This window comes from Antedon mediterranea, chromosome 1 (genome assembly GCF_964355755.1).
Source record: "Antedon mediterranea chromosome 1, ecAntMedi1.1, whole genome shotgun sequence".
Lineage (NCBI taxonomy): Eukaryota > Metazoa > Echinodermata > Crinoidea > Comatulida > Antedonidae > Antedon > Antedon mediterranea.
The window spans coordinates 35,892,459-35,906,917 of NC_092670.1; the positions used below are offsets into that span (position 1 = coordinate 35,892,459).

General features: G+C 34.3%; 2 protein-coding genes across 2 annotated transcripts; both read right to left on the reverse strand.

The window, feature by feature from the left end:
- Window positions 1-154: 154 nt before the first annotated feature.
- Window positions 155-5,804, reverse strand: LOC140044630 (polyunsaturated fatty acid 5-lipoxygenase-like). Its single transcript, XM_072089225.1, has 11 exons — window positions 5,304-5,804; window positions 5,164-5,208; window positions 4,931-5,059; window positions 4,690-4,787; window positions 4,122-4,257; window positions 3,573-3,668; window positions 2,694-2,908; window positions 1,249-1,508; window positions 818-1,083; window positions 396-559; window positions 155-269 (listed from the first exon to the last, which is right to left on the reverse strand). Exons 1-11 carry the CDS (start codon window positions 5,802-5,804, stop codon window positions 155-157), a joined length of 2,025 nt encoding a protein of 674 aa, XP_071945326.1.
- Window positions 5,805-6,170: 366 nt separating this feature from the next.
- On the reverse strand, window positions 6,171-13,966 carry LOC140047541 (allene oxide synthase-lipoxygenase protein-like). Its single transcript, XM_072092606.1, has 12 exons — window positions 13,855-13,966; window positions 12,665-13,160; window positions 12,341-12,385; window positions 11,883-12,008; window positions 11,077-11,174; window positions 10,670-10,802; window positions 10,382-10,477; window positions 9,971-10,185; window positions 9,628-9,887; window positions 9,157-9,422; window positions 8,791-8,954; window positions 6,171-8,139 (listed from the first exon to the last, which is right to left on the reverse strand). Exons 2-12 carry the CDS (start codon window positions 13,157-13,159, stop codon window positions 8,025-8,027), a joined length of 2,013 nt encoding a protein of 670 aa, XP_071948707.1. The 5' UTR covers window position 13,160; window positions 13,855-13,966; the 3' UTR covers window positions 6,171-8,024.
- Between the last annotated feature and the right edge of the window lie 493 nt (window positions 13,967-14,459).

Here is a 14,459-nt window from a genome sequence, read left to right on the forward strand (position 1 = left end):
GATAGGTAATCGGTTTGATAAAATACAAATCATACAACCCGTACAAGAGAATCTCCAAATACCCTAACACCAAGAAAACTTCTGGGTTCACACATTCTTTTGATATAGCGATCATGTTATCGTTGTATACTGTTATTGTTGGTATATTGTTACTCTATATACTGATAGAGTTCGGGACAGCTATAGGGTGCAAATCGGTGTACTCCGTTTCTCTCTCTCTGTTTCTCTCATCGATGTTTGCTGATATGGTTTCTAGTGCTCTTTTAAACCTGAAAATGAATGAGAGAGAATATTTAAAATATACCCATAATTGAAATATTAAATGATAATAATATGATAACGATGATATGATGAAGTTATGGATACTATACAGTAATGCTAATGATTGCACTTACTGTCGAACAGCTTTCGTTCCCACTGGATCGAATTGATAGTCAACCTCAAATTCTCCCAAGCCATTCGTTCCTTTCACACTTAATAATTTTGTAATTTTCATCACTTCTAAAGTTTTGCCTTTATCCGGCAACGCGTTTACTATATCTTTCTCTTGTTTAGGATTCTGTAACAAAATGTTATAAATAAAATGTAAAACTTGTTTTTTTTAGTCGCGTACAACTAGACTCTACAGCTCACTATGTCGGTTGGTCGGTCGGTCGGTTAGTCGGTAAACACTAACTTGAACACGCGACTGCAGCCATGTATATGGCCTTATTAGTGTGTTCAAGCAGGGAGATGTAAAATAGTGGACTACCTTACCGCTTGCGTAAGCTACGCCAGTCTTACGCCCTGCGTGTCAACGTACCCTGTTTCGACCTACCTTATTCTTAGGTGGTCTAGCATTTAACATTGATGGGTAATGTGGTGGGAAACCATAGTTATCATACTGTCGAAAGTTTACCGCCGCGTGCATCACACTACTGGTGAAGATGATAGCTGTAACTGCTTGTGCTATCTCTTTTGCAGCTCTAAAACCGCCTTCTCCGGGTATGCCTTGAATGCCGCATCCACCAGAAATAACTGGTGACGATAGTGTTTTGTGCCAATCTTGTAATTCATAATCAGAATCAATTTTATCTGGCATGTCTGAAAAATTGGAAATGAATAGTTATTTCAAAGACAAAAGGATATACTTTTTGAGACTTTAAAACGTCTATTGTATTATTAGTCAGTCAGCTATGACGTGCAGTGTTTAATTGAAAGCAATTATATGCTTTGTTTTTCTAGTTAAAAAAAACCCCAAAAACATACCGTAGTGTGCGTTTACAACTTTCACTACATATTTCGATATCACGTGCCATAAAAGAAGACCATCGTCCCTGTAGTGGTAGTTGGGTAGTACATTCGGGTTATAAACACCACGTGACTCGAGTTCTCTTGGGAATGTGCCGTCTACATCAAGTCGCCATGTTTTAAATCGCCGTCGGATTATTTCAAACATACCGAGTCGACCTATTGACATCGTTCGATCGACAAATCCACCTTTATTGATGAGTTCTTCTAACCCTAATCTAAAAATTCGAATGCAAAATTATAACAATGTAAAATATGGAGAATGCCAATGTTATGTATAGGATATAGTTATATATTCTTTTGACACTGTAATTCACTGAAGTACTGTTAGCACATTTAGCTGTTAAAGTAACATAGTTTTCTTTTTTAAATTAATTTATGTAGGCCTGCGTGGACCTTCCATGGGAATCACTCGTTCGTTCGTCCGTAGCACCAGTTAACCAACAACAAAAAACCGCTTGTTGAAAATGGGATGCTTTATTGCATTACTCTTTTTATTTGTGAGCAGGAAACTTAAACAATTTAGAAAGCGACTAAGGTCTTGTAAGCCATTGCGGATAGGCGTGTGATTAGATTGAAGACTGATACCGGACTTGTTTTTTATCTTTTTTGACTGATACCGGACTTAACAAACTAAAAGGATATGGCGGTTCAAAGACGATGTTTGTTGTGTGTTTTTTTTAAATCAGAGAAGAATGAAATTCACTCTTCCCTGTTTTTGATTAACAAAATCCTCTACGTTCTGCTTCTCTGTCTTTTAGTTTATTAGAAGCACTGGTATGACACTGCCATTGTGTATAGACACGTAAGGGGTATTTCTTTGTAAACGAGGTGGGGGAGGGTGGGTGGTAGATGGGGAAAAGAGCGGGATTTATAAAACAAATATTATCAATTAAAAAAAAACAATCTCCATCTTTATTCTTCGTATTGTCTTACGTGTAACATCCACGCGGCACACGACGAAAGCCTCGCAGTCGCGTGTTATGCATTTAAAGCTATAATATAAGCATTGTTAGATAATTGCATTCGAATAATACTATAGATAAAAACAGTTTATCCGAATGTCAAAAGAGGGCGCAAAAATAGCATAATGTGTAAAGCTTATGTGATAGCTTGGTACATGGTAAATAAACTTACGGGAAACAGTAATCAAATCACTATAAAATCCAGTAACCAGTTTTACCAATTTCCACATAACATTTTTTTGTCGTATTGGTTAGGCCTACAGAAAGCGTTACGTGGAAATAAAAATGTTTGTGGGACCGACGGCCAAATCCCCAACCCCAACAAACCTTTTCATGATTTTTAGTCTTATTATTGTTAAAAATGTATAGTTATTTATGTAAATCTACTTTAGATATATAAACAAATCACCGCCCGTATAATGAAACAAATACACGTACTTGTTTATTGCAAATAGGTACAAGAAATGAGGAGCCATTAAACGATAAAGAGGATGTGAGGGCGACAGACAACTGTGAGTGGCAGCTGCCATACTCTCTACAATAAGATGCGTCATCCCAAGATGCTTCGCAGACTGGTGGTATGACGCGTCAGCATTGTTGAACCACATCTTAGCAAACATCCACGTGTATTCGTTGTCAGTTGGAAGAAACACCTGTTCAAAACAAAAGTGACGTCAGAATTAAGCAGTTATGTTTCTGGTTTCTTATTGGATACTAAAAGGGGATACGTTACTTATATGCTAACCCAGGATGATGACAGTTACAGTCACATGCGAGATATTTTAAGAATGTATTAACCACATGGGTAGGATTTGTGTTTACGAATTGGCGCGGCGGGTCGCAGTGTGATAGGCCTGATTCTTACTGTCATCTTGTGAATTTGGCACAATGAGCCTGCCTTTAAAAAGACATCACGGTGGAATTGCTTAAAGGTATACTCATTGCATCGGAATTTAGCCTTTAAGGCATTGCAACAACTACATAATACGATTTCATTTTCATTCAAGAAATCAATTGGAATGTGGTGGAGTTAGGAAGTCGCAAGCTAACTGAATGGTCATAGATTGAGGTAAGTAACTTACATGTTTGAATTCCATTTGTAGTATACTACTAAGGACTCAAATACAGTCCCATGTTTGATTTATCGTATTGTTTCAAGTATTGGATGGTTGGTATAGATAATTGGTTTCAGGCGACATTTGGAACCGCGAAATTTTTTTTTATCGCGATTAAAATACACATAGAATGTAACAGTTAAATTATTAAATAATATAAATAATTAGAGTTGTATTTTAAAATGAAATATTGACACGTTACCGGATTGTCGTCTGCCTTGTCTTGAAACAGTTGAATAGCAATCGGCAGTAGCTGCGAATCTCTATTGACAAAGAAAAGAGCGATCGGACTGCATAGCTAAAATAAAAGAAACCAAGATAGAAGTTGTTTCAGCATAGTGAGACATGGGTTAGTCACATGTCATGCAAATGAGTTTGCCTCGTATTACTTTCTTAAATGTTAAATTCTTCGTGTTTCAATAATTGTTTTAAATATTCTCCATAACATATTAAAATTCTATTTGAGGTCAAAATGAACCCCGCCACAACACCAGCCTTTACGAAGATATAAGCGATTTGAATATTTTGGCCACCATCTTGTAAAGGCCCATAAAAGACACCACGGGGTTACAGATTGGGTAGCAACGTTTTTCTGGTTTATTTTGACCCACAAAAGATATTTAGACAAGTTGCAAAGTTTCATCACGCATTGCACACGGGACCCTATTTTATGAAATCTTTGAACCTGACTTAGTTATTTTTTCGACTGTGTCAAGATTCAAATACCTTTGTCTGTCATTTTGTTCTATACCTTGTTACGCTTGTCTGTTGTTGTTATTCCCTTCAATATTTTCAGGTCTACAATAAACATGCGTTTCTTTCTAATGGCGACCGCTAACGTCAACCCTTCCATAAGGGGTTGAATCATCTTCTTTGTTACACCAAAACTAATGTTTAGAATAAATATAGTTATTTAAAGTATGCAAATTTAAGTCAGTATGCTAAATATAATTTGTAACTTGTAAATGTCAGGTTAATGTAAATTTAACATAATGCAGGGGTAGATCGAATAGGTTGTGCTAGATTTCTTTGACAGAGAGCATGCGACATTATTTAATTTAGTAAGCACATGCACGTATAAGTTATAGATATGTCACTGCGTGTCTCCTTCAAAACGTAATGAATGTACTTCTACAAAATAGGGATGAAATGACCACATGGGGTAGGCCTATGATAAATATTAACCTTATCCCGCTAATAAAAAAAATTCAGGATAACAGGCCTATCATTATACCATTGTGCTGCTTTAAATGATAGGCCTATACGTAAACTAGAAACAGTGTATATAATAAATAAGTTGAGAAAATGAATTGGCCTACTTGTTTGGAATGTATGTGCAGAGTCGTATAATTCCAGGATTGCAGCCCGTCAGACGTTGCCTTCCGAATTCAATGTCTGATCTCCAACAATGCATTCCCTGAAATTTAAATAAAAAGATAACAAGTTTATAAACCAATTCAATATAAGTCTACATAATTAACATTCAATTTAATATTCAATACGATACAATAACAACATGTTTATCTTATGTGGCAGATATATCGAAGTATGCCTACTTACGGCAGGCACCGGGAAAGAGTTGCGGTTGTAAATATTTGCTAAATCATCTAGATTTTTCCAACGTCCTGTAGTAAATTTTATTATTTTTCCATCAATTTTGTCCAGCAATATTGTCTTGAATAGTTTCCACTAAAAATACATAATAATTAAAAAGATTTAGTATATATCATACGGAAATGGGTTTATTTTATGTGAAAGTAGTTTTTACTTTATGAAACGTTTCTATAACTAACCTGGTAATCGTTGGAGAAACTTTCAATTTTTGGAAATGTTGTAACCTTAAAAGAAAATACACATGAATATTAGAAACTATTTAATCTTTTGTTATCATCAATAAAAAGAAAAGAAATTGAGAAAAAAAAAATCACTTTACCTGACAGGGTATTCCATTGTGCTTAGGAGCAAATGCATATATTCTCTTCTTTTCTGCCAACTCAATCTTCCTCTGTTGAGGAAACTTGTCAAACTGAGGCAGAACACAATCATATTCTTGAAATTGCATTCTGTGGTTCGGCACGATCCAACGGTGTATTGGAAATATAAATACCTTCTCATTACCCTGTATTTCTATCCATTCTAAATACCATCGATCGGATTGTCGTCCAGTCCGCCATAATTCCAGCTCTGTGACGTCACCGAAGTACGGAAGACCTCTGACTGAAAATCGGTCGGTGTTACCGGCTTCAAAATCGTTGTTCCACGTGCAGTTAAGATGAATTTCGTTTGAGCAAGCGCCAGCACTGTTAACAAGGATTACGTAGATATTTGCATTCGTACCGGCTCCACTGTGATCTCCTGTCTTTACAAAAATCGTATAGTTGATATTGCTACGAATGTGATTCACAGGAATACCCCTCGAAGTGTGGCTTCCCATGCTGAAATCAATGTTTATTATTTAAGAAACGTCAATATTACCCAATTTATATTTCGAGTTTTTATTGAGTATATCCGATATTTTTGTACATTTATTATACCAACCTTGTTTTTGTACGGCTCTATTTCGGATTAAACCGATAAGAACAAAGGATTAGTAAAGATTTGTAATTAACCTTATTCCATAGAAGGAGCATTACAATTTAATAAAGCATTATCCCACTTAAAATTCCAAAGAGCCTACCAACGAAAATTTGCAAAGTTGATAGAGATACGAACAGACTTCAAAATGAGATCGACGTTTCTCTATTTTGAGCAAGGAATTATTTTTTATCTTTACTATAATAATATACAACACACTAAAATGTAATATTTCGGTCTCTTTTTGACAGTTGTTTGTAAATACTTTATTTGTCACTCTCGTCACATAATAACATAATATAAAGTCATAATATGACAAAAAAAACCAATACAATCAGCTTTCGCTATTCGAGTTTTGGCCTTTAACGTATAAATACGTTAATCGTTAACACAATTGATTTGTAAAATTAAATGAAATAAGTTTTAATAAAATATTATAACGTTGTTATTGCATTAACGTTTTGTATCAATTTAAGAGCCCCAATTAATAAAACGTTTCTTTTCTAACTATTCAATATTTGTATTTAGCAAGATTCGTATCAGGTACCGTACGGTAATAAAGTTATGGTTGATAAGAAAGAATTTAAACTATAGTTCCTTGTTATGCAATTTATAATGCTGATAGTTATATTGAACTAATATTTTTTTATTTTTTATTTTATTTCATCATCACCCTACAGTGACCAAACGTCACCATTAACAGGGTTGAAAGTCGTAAAATATAATATAATATATACAAGCAAAAATCAACAGATAACAAGACAACATTTAAATATTACTGACATTGGACAAAACCTTGTTGCTGACAGTAGACAAAACCTTATTGTATAGTTATTTTAGAGTAGGCATACTTTCATTTACCAACAATCTTTTTAGACCAATATTTAAATTAATTTTATAAATTTTTATATATATTTATAATAATAAATTAACACATTATCTGAATAATAGGAATAATTCTACTGTATAACCAATAATTATGATAGTTTATAAAAATTAAAGTACTTACTTGAATAAATAATAGTGAATAATAGCCTTTAGTATGTTCCAAATTGTAACAGATATTTAAAAATTCAATGTTTCTGTGTTCTTACAGTCTTCTTCCAAAAGCAAATGAACTTAAATAGTTTCGAGCGTATGCCACTAATGACTGGGCTTAACATATGGGTGACAATCTAATTAGAACAGGAACTGCTGACCAGTCTTAAGTCCAAGGGATAAGTACAGGAATTTGTAAATGTCACACAAGTATTCAGATATTGGATTTTTGGGATTTCGTCTTGAGAAAAGACTTACTATTCAATTGTGATATGGATTTTGAGCTTAATTGAGTGGAGTCGGTTTCTAGGGAAATGTATATAATGTCACAAAGAATATTTTAGAGATATCGGTATTGGACTGTTCCTTCACAAAACTAATTTGTGGAGTTTGAACGTACTGCAGTAGAATTGGAGTTCTTGAATAATTTTGTGTGAGTGGAGAATGGTTATTAAGTTTTGAAGCTTGGTTGAGTTGACCTGATGGAGTTTATCGGTGGAATGGAGTATTCCATGGTAAAGGAAATTATAGCTATACATGTAGAGAAGTTGTAGATGCATGTATGAATTGTATCTGACAAATCTAGGGGTATAATTTGTAGTTGTAGGTTAACTTTCCGTATTAACATATTTAATAGGCCTATACATTTATTTACATCCACGTGTGCAGTATTACAATAGTAAATGATTATGATTGTGTTCAAATCATACCAAGAGTAAGAAAAAGAAAATTATTACAACTATACCAACTGATATTAAGAGTGTATCCATAATCATTTAACAAAGAATCGATTATATTTATCCACATAAGTTTCAACCGTGATATATTAAATTGTTTCTGTACAGTCACTCTGCGCATATTTCTGAGCGTGTGACGAATGACATTTCGACTCGACAGCCTGCGTGCAGTCGAGTGTGATACGAAGCATCGCTTTATACAAAGATGCATTTCAACGAGCTCTACCAACCTAATGCCAGTGCGAAATATTCAGAATCGTAGTGTATTCGTATATTCGTTACCGGTAGTGTTTTTATAGTTTTTTTTAAATACTAATGGCGTTTGGAACTTCACTGGGATGTAAGTAAGTGTAGGCGGATTCTCTCTTGTTGTTTCTTTGTTTTATAGTGTTACCAACCGCTTTCAGGTTTTCTTGAAATCTATAGAGTGAACAAGAATTATAAAGGTAAAAATAGTAACTTGTAGACAAAGACAAAGAAAGGCTAGATAAGATGCTACTACAGGCTACTAAATATATATACTTCAGCATACTGAAATAATTATTGAGGAATTATTTTGAAATTTATTTGTGCTTTCGTACAAAACAAATTAAGTTAGAAAAATATACATAAGCTTAAGTTGTGCATGCCTCATTTACTCTCTATTCTTAATTCTGGCCCCGAAACCTTGACTCAGAAATACCGGGATGGTGTCCGGCGGGGGATAGTTTTACCTTAGTTAAACATAGTTAAGCTTAGTTACATTTTTTTTTCACATTATTGATTGTCTCCATCCCCGAAACCTCGACTAAGAAATACCGGAATGGTGTCCGGCGAGGGATAGTTTATTACCATTAGTTAAGGTCTAATGTAAAGCACCTAGAGGGGTCAGTGATCCATTAGGCGCTATATAAATACTGTTTATTATTATTATTATTATTATAATTACTCAAATGACCAATTTTTCGAAAACCACTAGGCAAATAATATAATTAGAAAAAATATAAAATCAACTTGACGCTTTGCTGTTACCATGAGTAAATAATAGTGAAATAAAATATATTTTGAACAGCATTGTATACTTAGGCCTACTTTTTGACTGCCTTTGTGCCAATTGGATCATACTGATAGTTGACCTCAAAGTGACCCAATGAATTGGTTCCTTTGTCACTTAGAAGCTTCGTGACAACCATAACACTCAATGTCTGTTCTTTGTCAGGCAGTGATTTTAAAACATCTTCTTCCGTTTTTGGTTCCTGAAAAAATATAAACATGAAGTATTTTGGCACTGTGCTAAATACATAACCTAAAAAGAGGGATTTTGTTTTTGTTTATTTTTTTTTAATGGACCTTATAGTGTGTATTTATTGTAACATGTTGGCATTGTATCTTCATTATGGCCAAAATTGTAGTAGTGAAAAACAGCTGACTTAGCCTATGAACAATTCTATGACTTACTTTGTTTTTTGGTGGCTCTCCTTTGATATAAGCCGGGTAGTGAGGCGGAAACCCATAATTGTCATACTGGCAAAAATTTACCGCAGCGTGTACGACGCTGTCTGTGTATATTATACTAGTGACTGTTTGTGCAACTTGCTCCCAGGTTTTAAACGCCCCTTCTCCTGGTATTCCTTTGATACCAACCCCGCCAGATTTGCATGGCGACGAAAGCATTTTGTGCCATTCCTGTAGCTCATAATCTTTTGATAGTTTTTCTGGTTTGTCTACAAATAAAATAAATGTCATTAGCAGAGTTAATTGTCGAATACGATACGACCAGGGAAAGGTTTTCATTGACACAACACCATCACAAAAATAGAAATATTTTGCTTTTTTTGTTACCTTTCCTGTAATCAAAACGTTATTATAGCTTATAATTACACTTGCAAATCATAATAATTTATTTTTCAAACGATATAGCCTACCCACCGTAATGTGCACTCACGACTGCGCTGACATATTTTAAAATGGCGTTCCATAGCAACAACGCGTCGTCTCTATAATGGTAGTTTGGTAGCAACTCTGGGTCAAGTACACCTCGTGATTCTAGCTCTTTAGGAAGAGTTCCGTTGACGTCAAGACGCCATGATTCCCAACTACGTTTTATGATCTCAAACATTCCAACTCGACCAATCAACATACATCTGTCAACCCAACCATCTTTTGACACAAGTTTTCCTAATCCACGACTAGAAAAAGAAAATAACTAATAGTACTCAAGACTCACCACCTTAAAAGAAGGACATTTAGACAAGGAGGTAGTTATACTGACCTGTTAATTGCTATAAGGTACAAGAAGTGCGGTGCCATAAGACGGAATAGCGGATGAGATTGTGAGAGGCAGTTGTGTGTGGCTATTGTAACGCTTTCAGCAAAAAGATGCGTAAGACCTAAATGCGTTGCAGATTGGTGGTACGACGCGTCAGCGTTGTTGAACCACATCTTAGCAAACATCCACGTGTATTCGTTGTCTGTTGGAAGAAACACCTGTGGAAAGAACAGATTGATGGAGTTAATATATTGTGAAACTATTATTGTCGTCGGTGGTAACAAGTCACGCGTTACAGGTCAGACCTTGTGAAATTAAGCATGGTTTCAGACGGAGTTTTGACTTAATATTATTAAAGAAATAAATATTTTGGCAGATACGGATAATGTGTATGTTTTAAACTTGTTCTGTTACCGGATTGTCGTCTGCCTTTTTCTGGAAAAGTTGAATTGCAACTGGTAGTAAACGTTTTTCTTTGTCGACGAAGAACAACGCCAGAGGACTGCATATCTGTAAAAAGAGAGCGGGTTAGTTTGGATTTTAGTTGGCGATTCTACTTGGCACTTTCATATATTATTTTCCATACTGGTGTTCTACAATTCGGTTCATAAGGTGTATTGTAATATTGTTTATTTCTTTGTGTGTGTAGCCGTTTTTACATTTATTTCATAGTAGGCCTAATTATTTTCTGTGAAATCTTGCCTTTTTCTTGTCTTTGCAAGGAACATCTTCTAGGATTTTATAATCTACAATGAATAATACTTTCTTTGCAATAGCTTGTTCGATCGTCATATTTTCAAGTATCGGCTGCAGCATTTCATTTGTAACAGCAAAACTATTAGGAATGAGAAAATGAATAAATATTTGTGTACCATCATATTATATCATATTTATATTAAAATACAAATAATTAACGTTTATCAGTTGAGTTGATATAATAGTTTATCAGTTAAGGAGAGAAAAGTTTGAGATAATACACGGCACGTGATACGTAATCAACCAATAAATGCCAAAGATGACGCTTTTCCGACAGTATTCGGTGGTACATTAGAGTTTTTAAACCGATAGAAGGAGGATATAATAGATAGAGACAGAGAGGGTAGCCTTACTTTTCTGGAACATGTGTGCATAATTTAATCACCGTCGGGTTGCATCCAGTCAGACGCTGCATTCCAAATTCATAATCTGATTTCCAGTGATGCATACCCTGTAGATTAAAAAAAAATGTTTTAATGATAATGATGCGTCTTTGTTTGTGTAAACAATAAATATGATGTTTATTGTATGAATAAGATTAGTTAAGATGACTAGCATGTCGGGTATCTGAAGTAAGGTTAGATAAACTGTGTAACTTAATTATTTTTCCACCTGAAAAAAATAATTCTTAACAAAATGTGTGTTGAATATTCCATTTTAATTTAACATAATAGTTATCCACTTTGACCAACAATTGGATCGGAAAAAAATATATTTACCTGAAGAAAACTGTAAAAAATGGTCAAATTGGCTGCCAATGAGTTTTCGGTTGAATTTAACCATTTATTTTGTCATTTCATAAGTGAAAACATTATTTGTTCTTTTTTTTCTAAGGAAGTGATTAAACTACAAAATAACATTCAAAGTCAGATTTAATTAATCTTCATTTTTCATGTTTATCATTCTTTAAATGTAAATTATTATTATTAGTAATAGTATCATAGGCGTCCCGAATTTCATACTTTTCTGCCCTTTGCATTATTTCGCCTTTCTCGCAATCATGTCATTATAGTTGTCATGTGACCTTTATAGTCGTTCAAACCGGTGGTCTGGTAGAGGTACCGGTAGTGAATCTATAAAATGTAGGCCTACAAAATACGTCTCATAACGATAGTATACAATTGATGAACTCAAAACATATTATCAATGTAGAACTTACTTTTGGTACAGGTAGAATACTATTATAAACGTTTCCAAGATCATCCAAGCTTTCCCACGAACCTGAAATAACTCCCTCGATTTTGGCATCAATTAGTAACTTGGCTTTGTTTAGTGTAATATCCCACTGTTAATTTAACATTAATAATATAATATAATTATACAGTGAAGCATAATATTGTGGGGTACAATTATTTGGTATAACACAAGTAAGTAAATGTATGGGCCCTTGGAGGACAAACTTAAACCTTTAGGTTTAATAGTAGATATGGTATTGCAATACGGCCTTAAGTCATGGAAAAAAGTAAAATGCATTCTTTCACTATATGATCTTTGATCAGTCATAGAATTAAACATTGTTATAATGCTTTACTAATTAATACAACGGAATTCTACTATAAAGTAGAACAAAATGTTGAGTAAAGTTAAAGTTAAGTTGAATAAATGACTAAAACTTGCCTTATATTCGTTAGAAAAAGACTCATAAACAGGAAATTCCTTCACCTATTTATGATAAGAAAAAATCAAAACTTGTAATTAAACATCCTATCTGTGTATCTTGTAGAAATGAACATTTCAACGTAAGTGGTAATTTTCTCGAACCGTAGAAAACTAACTGTATTGTGATTTTTATGTGACGTAAAACTAAAGTTAATGTTTAGCCTACTTTGTTGTTAAAACATTAGAAGCGTTCCGAGGAAAAGTGCTGAAGTAATCATCTGCATTGAGTTTTATGAGGTAGTAAGCCTACCATCTTGGACCCGCCTATGTAACAGATCTTACCTGGCACGGCAGTCCATCTCCTTTTTGTGTGAACGCATACAGCTTCTTTTTAATCTGCAATTCCAATTTCCGTTGATGTTGGAATTTATCATTTTGCGGCAATACACAATCATATTGTTGTAGCTTCAGTCTATGTTTTGACGTTACCCATCGATGTACTGGGAATACGTACACCTTCTGAGTATGCTTATCCATTATTTTAATCAATTCTACAAACCAAGTATCCAGACCATCTCCGCCATCACGCCACACCTCAAGCTCTGTTATTTCACCGAAGCTTTTAAGGTTTTTCACGGGAAACTTGTCACTTTTGCCCGCTTCGAAGTCATCGTGCCAAGCTACATCGAGGCTTATTTCTCTAGATTTAAGCCCAGTGGCATTTACAAGAATAACGTAAACATTTGCGTTTGTTCCCGCTCCTTTATAATCGCCTGTTTTCACGACTACTGTGTAGTTTGTTCCATCATCAGAGGGCGACGACGGTACACACCCCATACTGAAACAAAATTCACCTAGTTCAATATTGACTCTTTCAAACTCTTTAATCAAAATGTCAAATAATTTTAAAAACTACCGATATACAACCCGATCAAACGCGATTAATAACAGTCGTTATTAATCCGATTAGTAATTTTCAAATAGTAAAATGTCTACGGTCCAGACCGAATATAGTTTCTAAATGTGTAGTATATACCAGCCGACACAATTTTGTATTACCAACAATTCCTATGATACTTCGGAAATAGATATTATGTGGAGATACAGCACTGGGAATCGGGTGCAGATATAGGCCTACAGATAATTAACTATCTACCGGATTTCGTTTTTTAAAAAAACCCAAAACACGGAGATCTCTATGTTTAGCAGTCTAGCTTTGTTTTTGCAAACATCGAGATCTCCGTCAAAGTACAAATTTAGACAAATGTAATGTTAATGACCAGGAATTAGTTATATATCTCCCTTCTTTATTTGTCTTGGTAGTTAATATTATAATCAAGACACACTTACTTTATCGGATAAACGTGATCCTAATGTTATGTCGCAGCAGTGACTATACTGTACTATGATTAAGAAGACGGAATCCAATACACATGTGTACGGCTGGATATATCTCTTTTAAATATCTAGACATATGCTAGATACCAGTAACATAAACCATGTTTAAATAAATAATAAATACTTATATATACCATGGACATTATGAACCGTTGAGGTTAAGTTCATACAGTAACTCCTATTAGTGTCCACTTAATAGGTTATCACCTGAATATAGGTTGACTGTAATGTTAAAACATACAGTTTATTTCAGGGGACCGGGGGAATGTCTTTCTAAAGCGTAAACGCAACGCAAGCGTTTTAACCAATGACAAGTGAAGTTATATACAGTTAGCAATCACAAGCGAATAAGCCATCGCTTGTGATTTGTCAGTTCACTTGCGTTGCGTAGGTTGACCCAATGTTGTCGCTAATGCTTGTGGCACAGGAACCAAAACGCCTCCTAGAAAATTACACAAGGTCCTAGTATGATAATGCTGTCAATATATTTATCTGATTGGAATACAATTAGTGGAAAATTTAGCTCGCATAATGTGGTCCAAATATTGTGAATTTAAAAAACCTTACCAACAAACGTATCTATATGTAACCACTGTATTATGTTATCTTTATTATATTTACATTTCAAAACGTCAAAGTAGTATAATTTACGACACAGCCAACTTATTATTAAAAGCAGGTACAAAAACTAATTATTATAACATATATAAATTAATTATTGTATAATTATTTAGAATAT

Bases quoted from the DNA above. Each gene is read 5' to 3' on its own strand.
- LOC140044630 (XM_072089225.1), bottom strand. From the start codon at position 5,804: ATGGGAAGCCACACTTCGAGGGGTATTCCTGTGAATCACATTCGTAGC. The intron at 4,788-4,930 runs GTAAGTAGGCAT...TTTAAATTTCAG, and splicing joins ACTCTTTCCCGGTGCCTGCC to GGAATGCATTGTTGGAGATC. The intron at 270-395 runs GTAAGTGCAATC...ATTCATTTTCAG, and splicing joins GGAACGAAAGCTGTTCGACA to GTTTAAAAGAGCACTAGAAA.
- LOC140047541 (XM_072092606.1), bottom strand. From the start codon at position 13,159: ATGGGGTGTGTACCGTCGTCGCCCTCTGATGATGGAACAAACTACACA. The intron at 12,009-12,340 runs GCAAGTTTTAGT...TTAAATTAACAG, and splicing joins CTTTTTCTAACGAATATAAG to TGGGATATTACACTAAACAA. The intron at 10,803-11,076 runs GTAAGGCTACCC...CATTCCTAATAG, and splicing joins TGCACACATGTTCCAGAAAA to TTTTGCTGTTACAAATGAAA.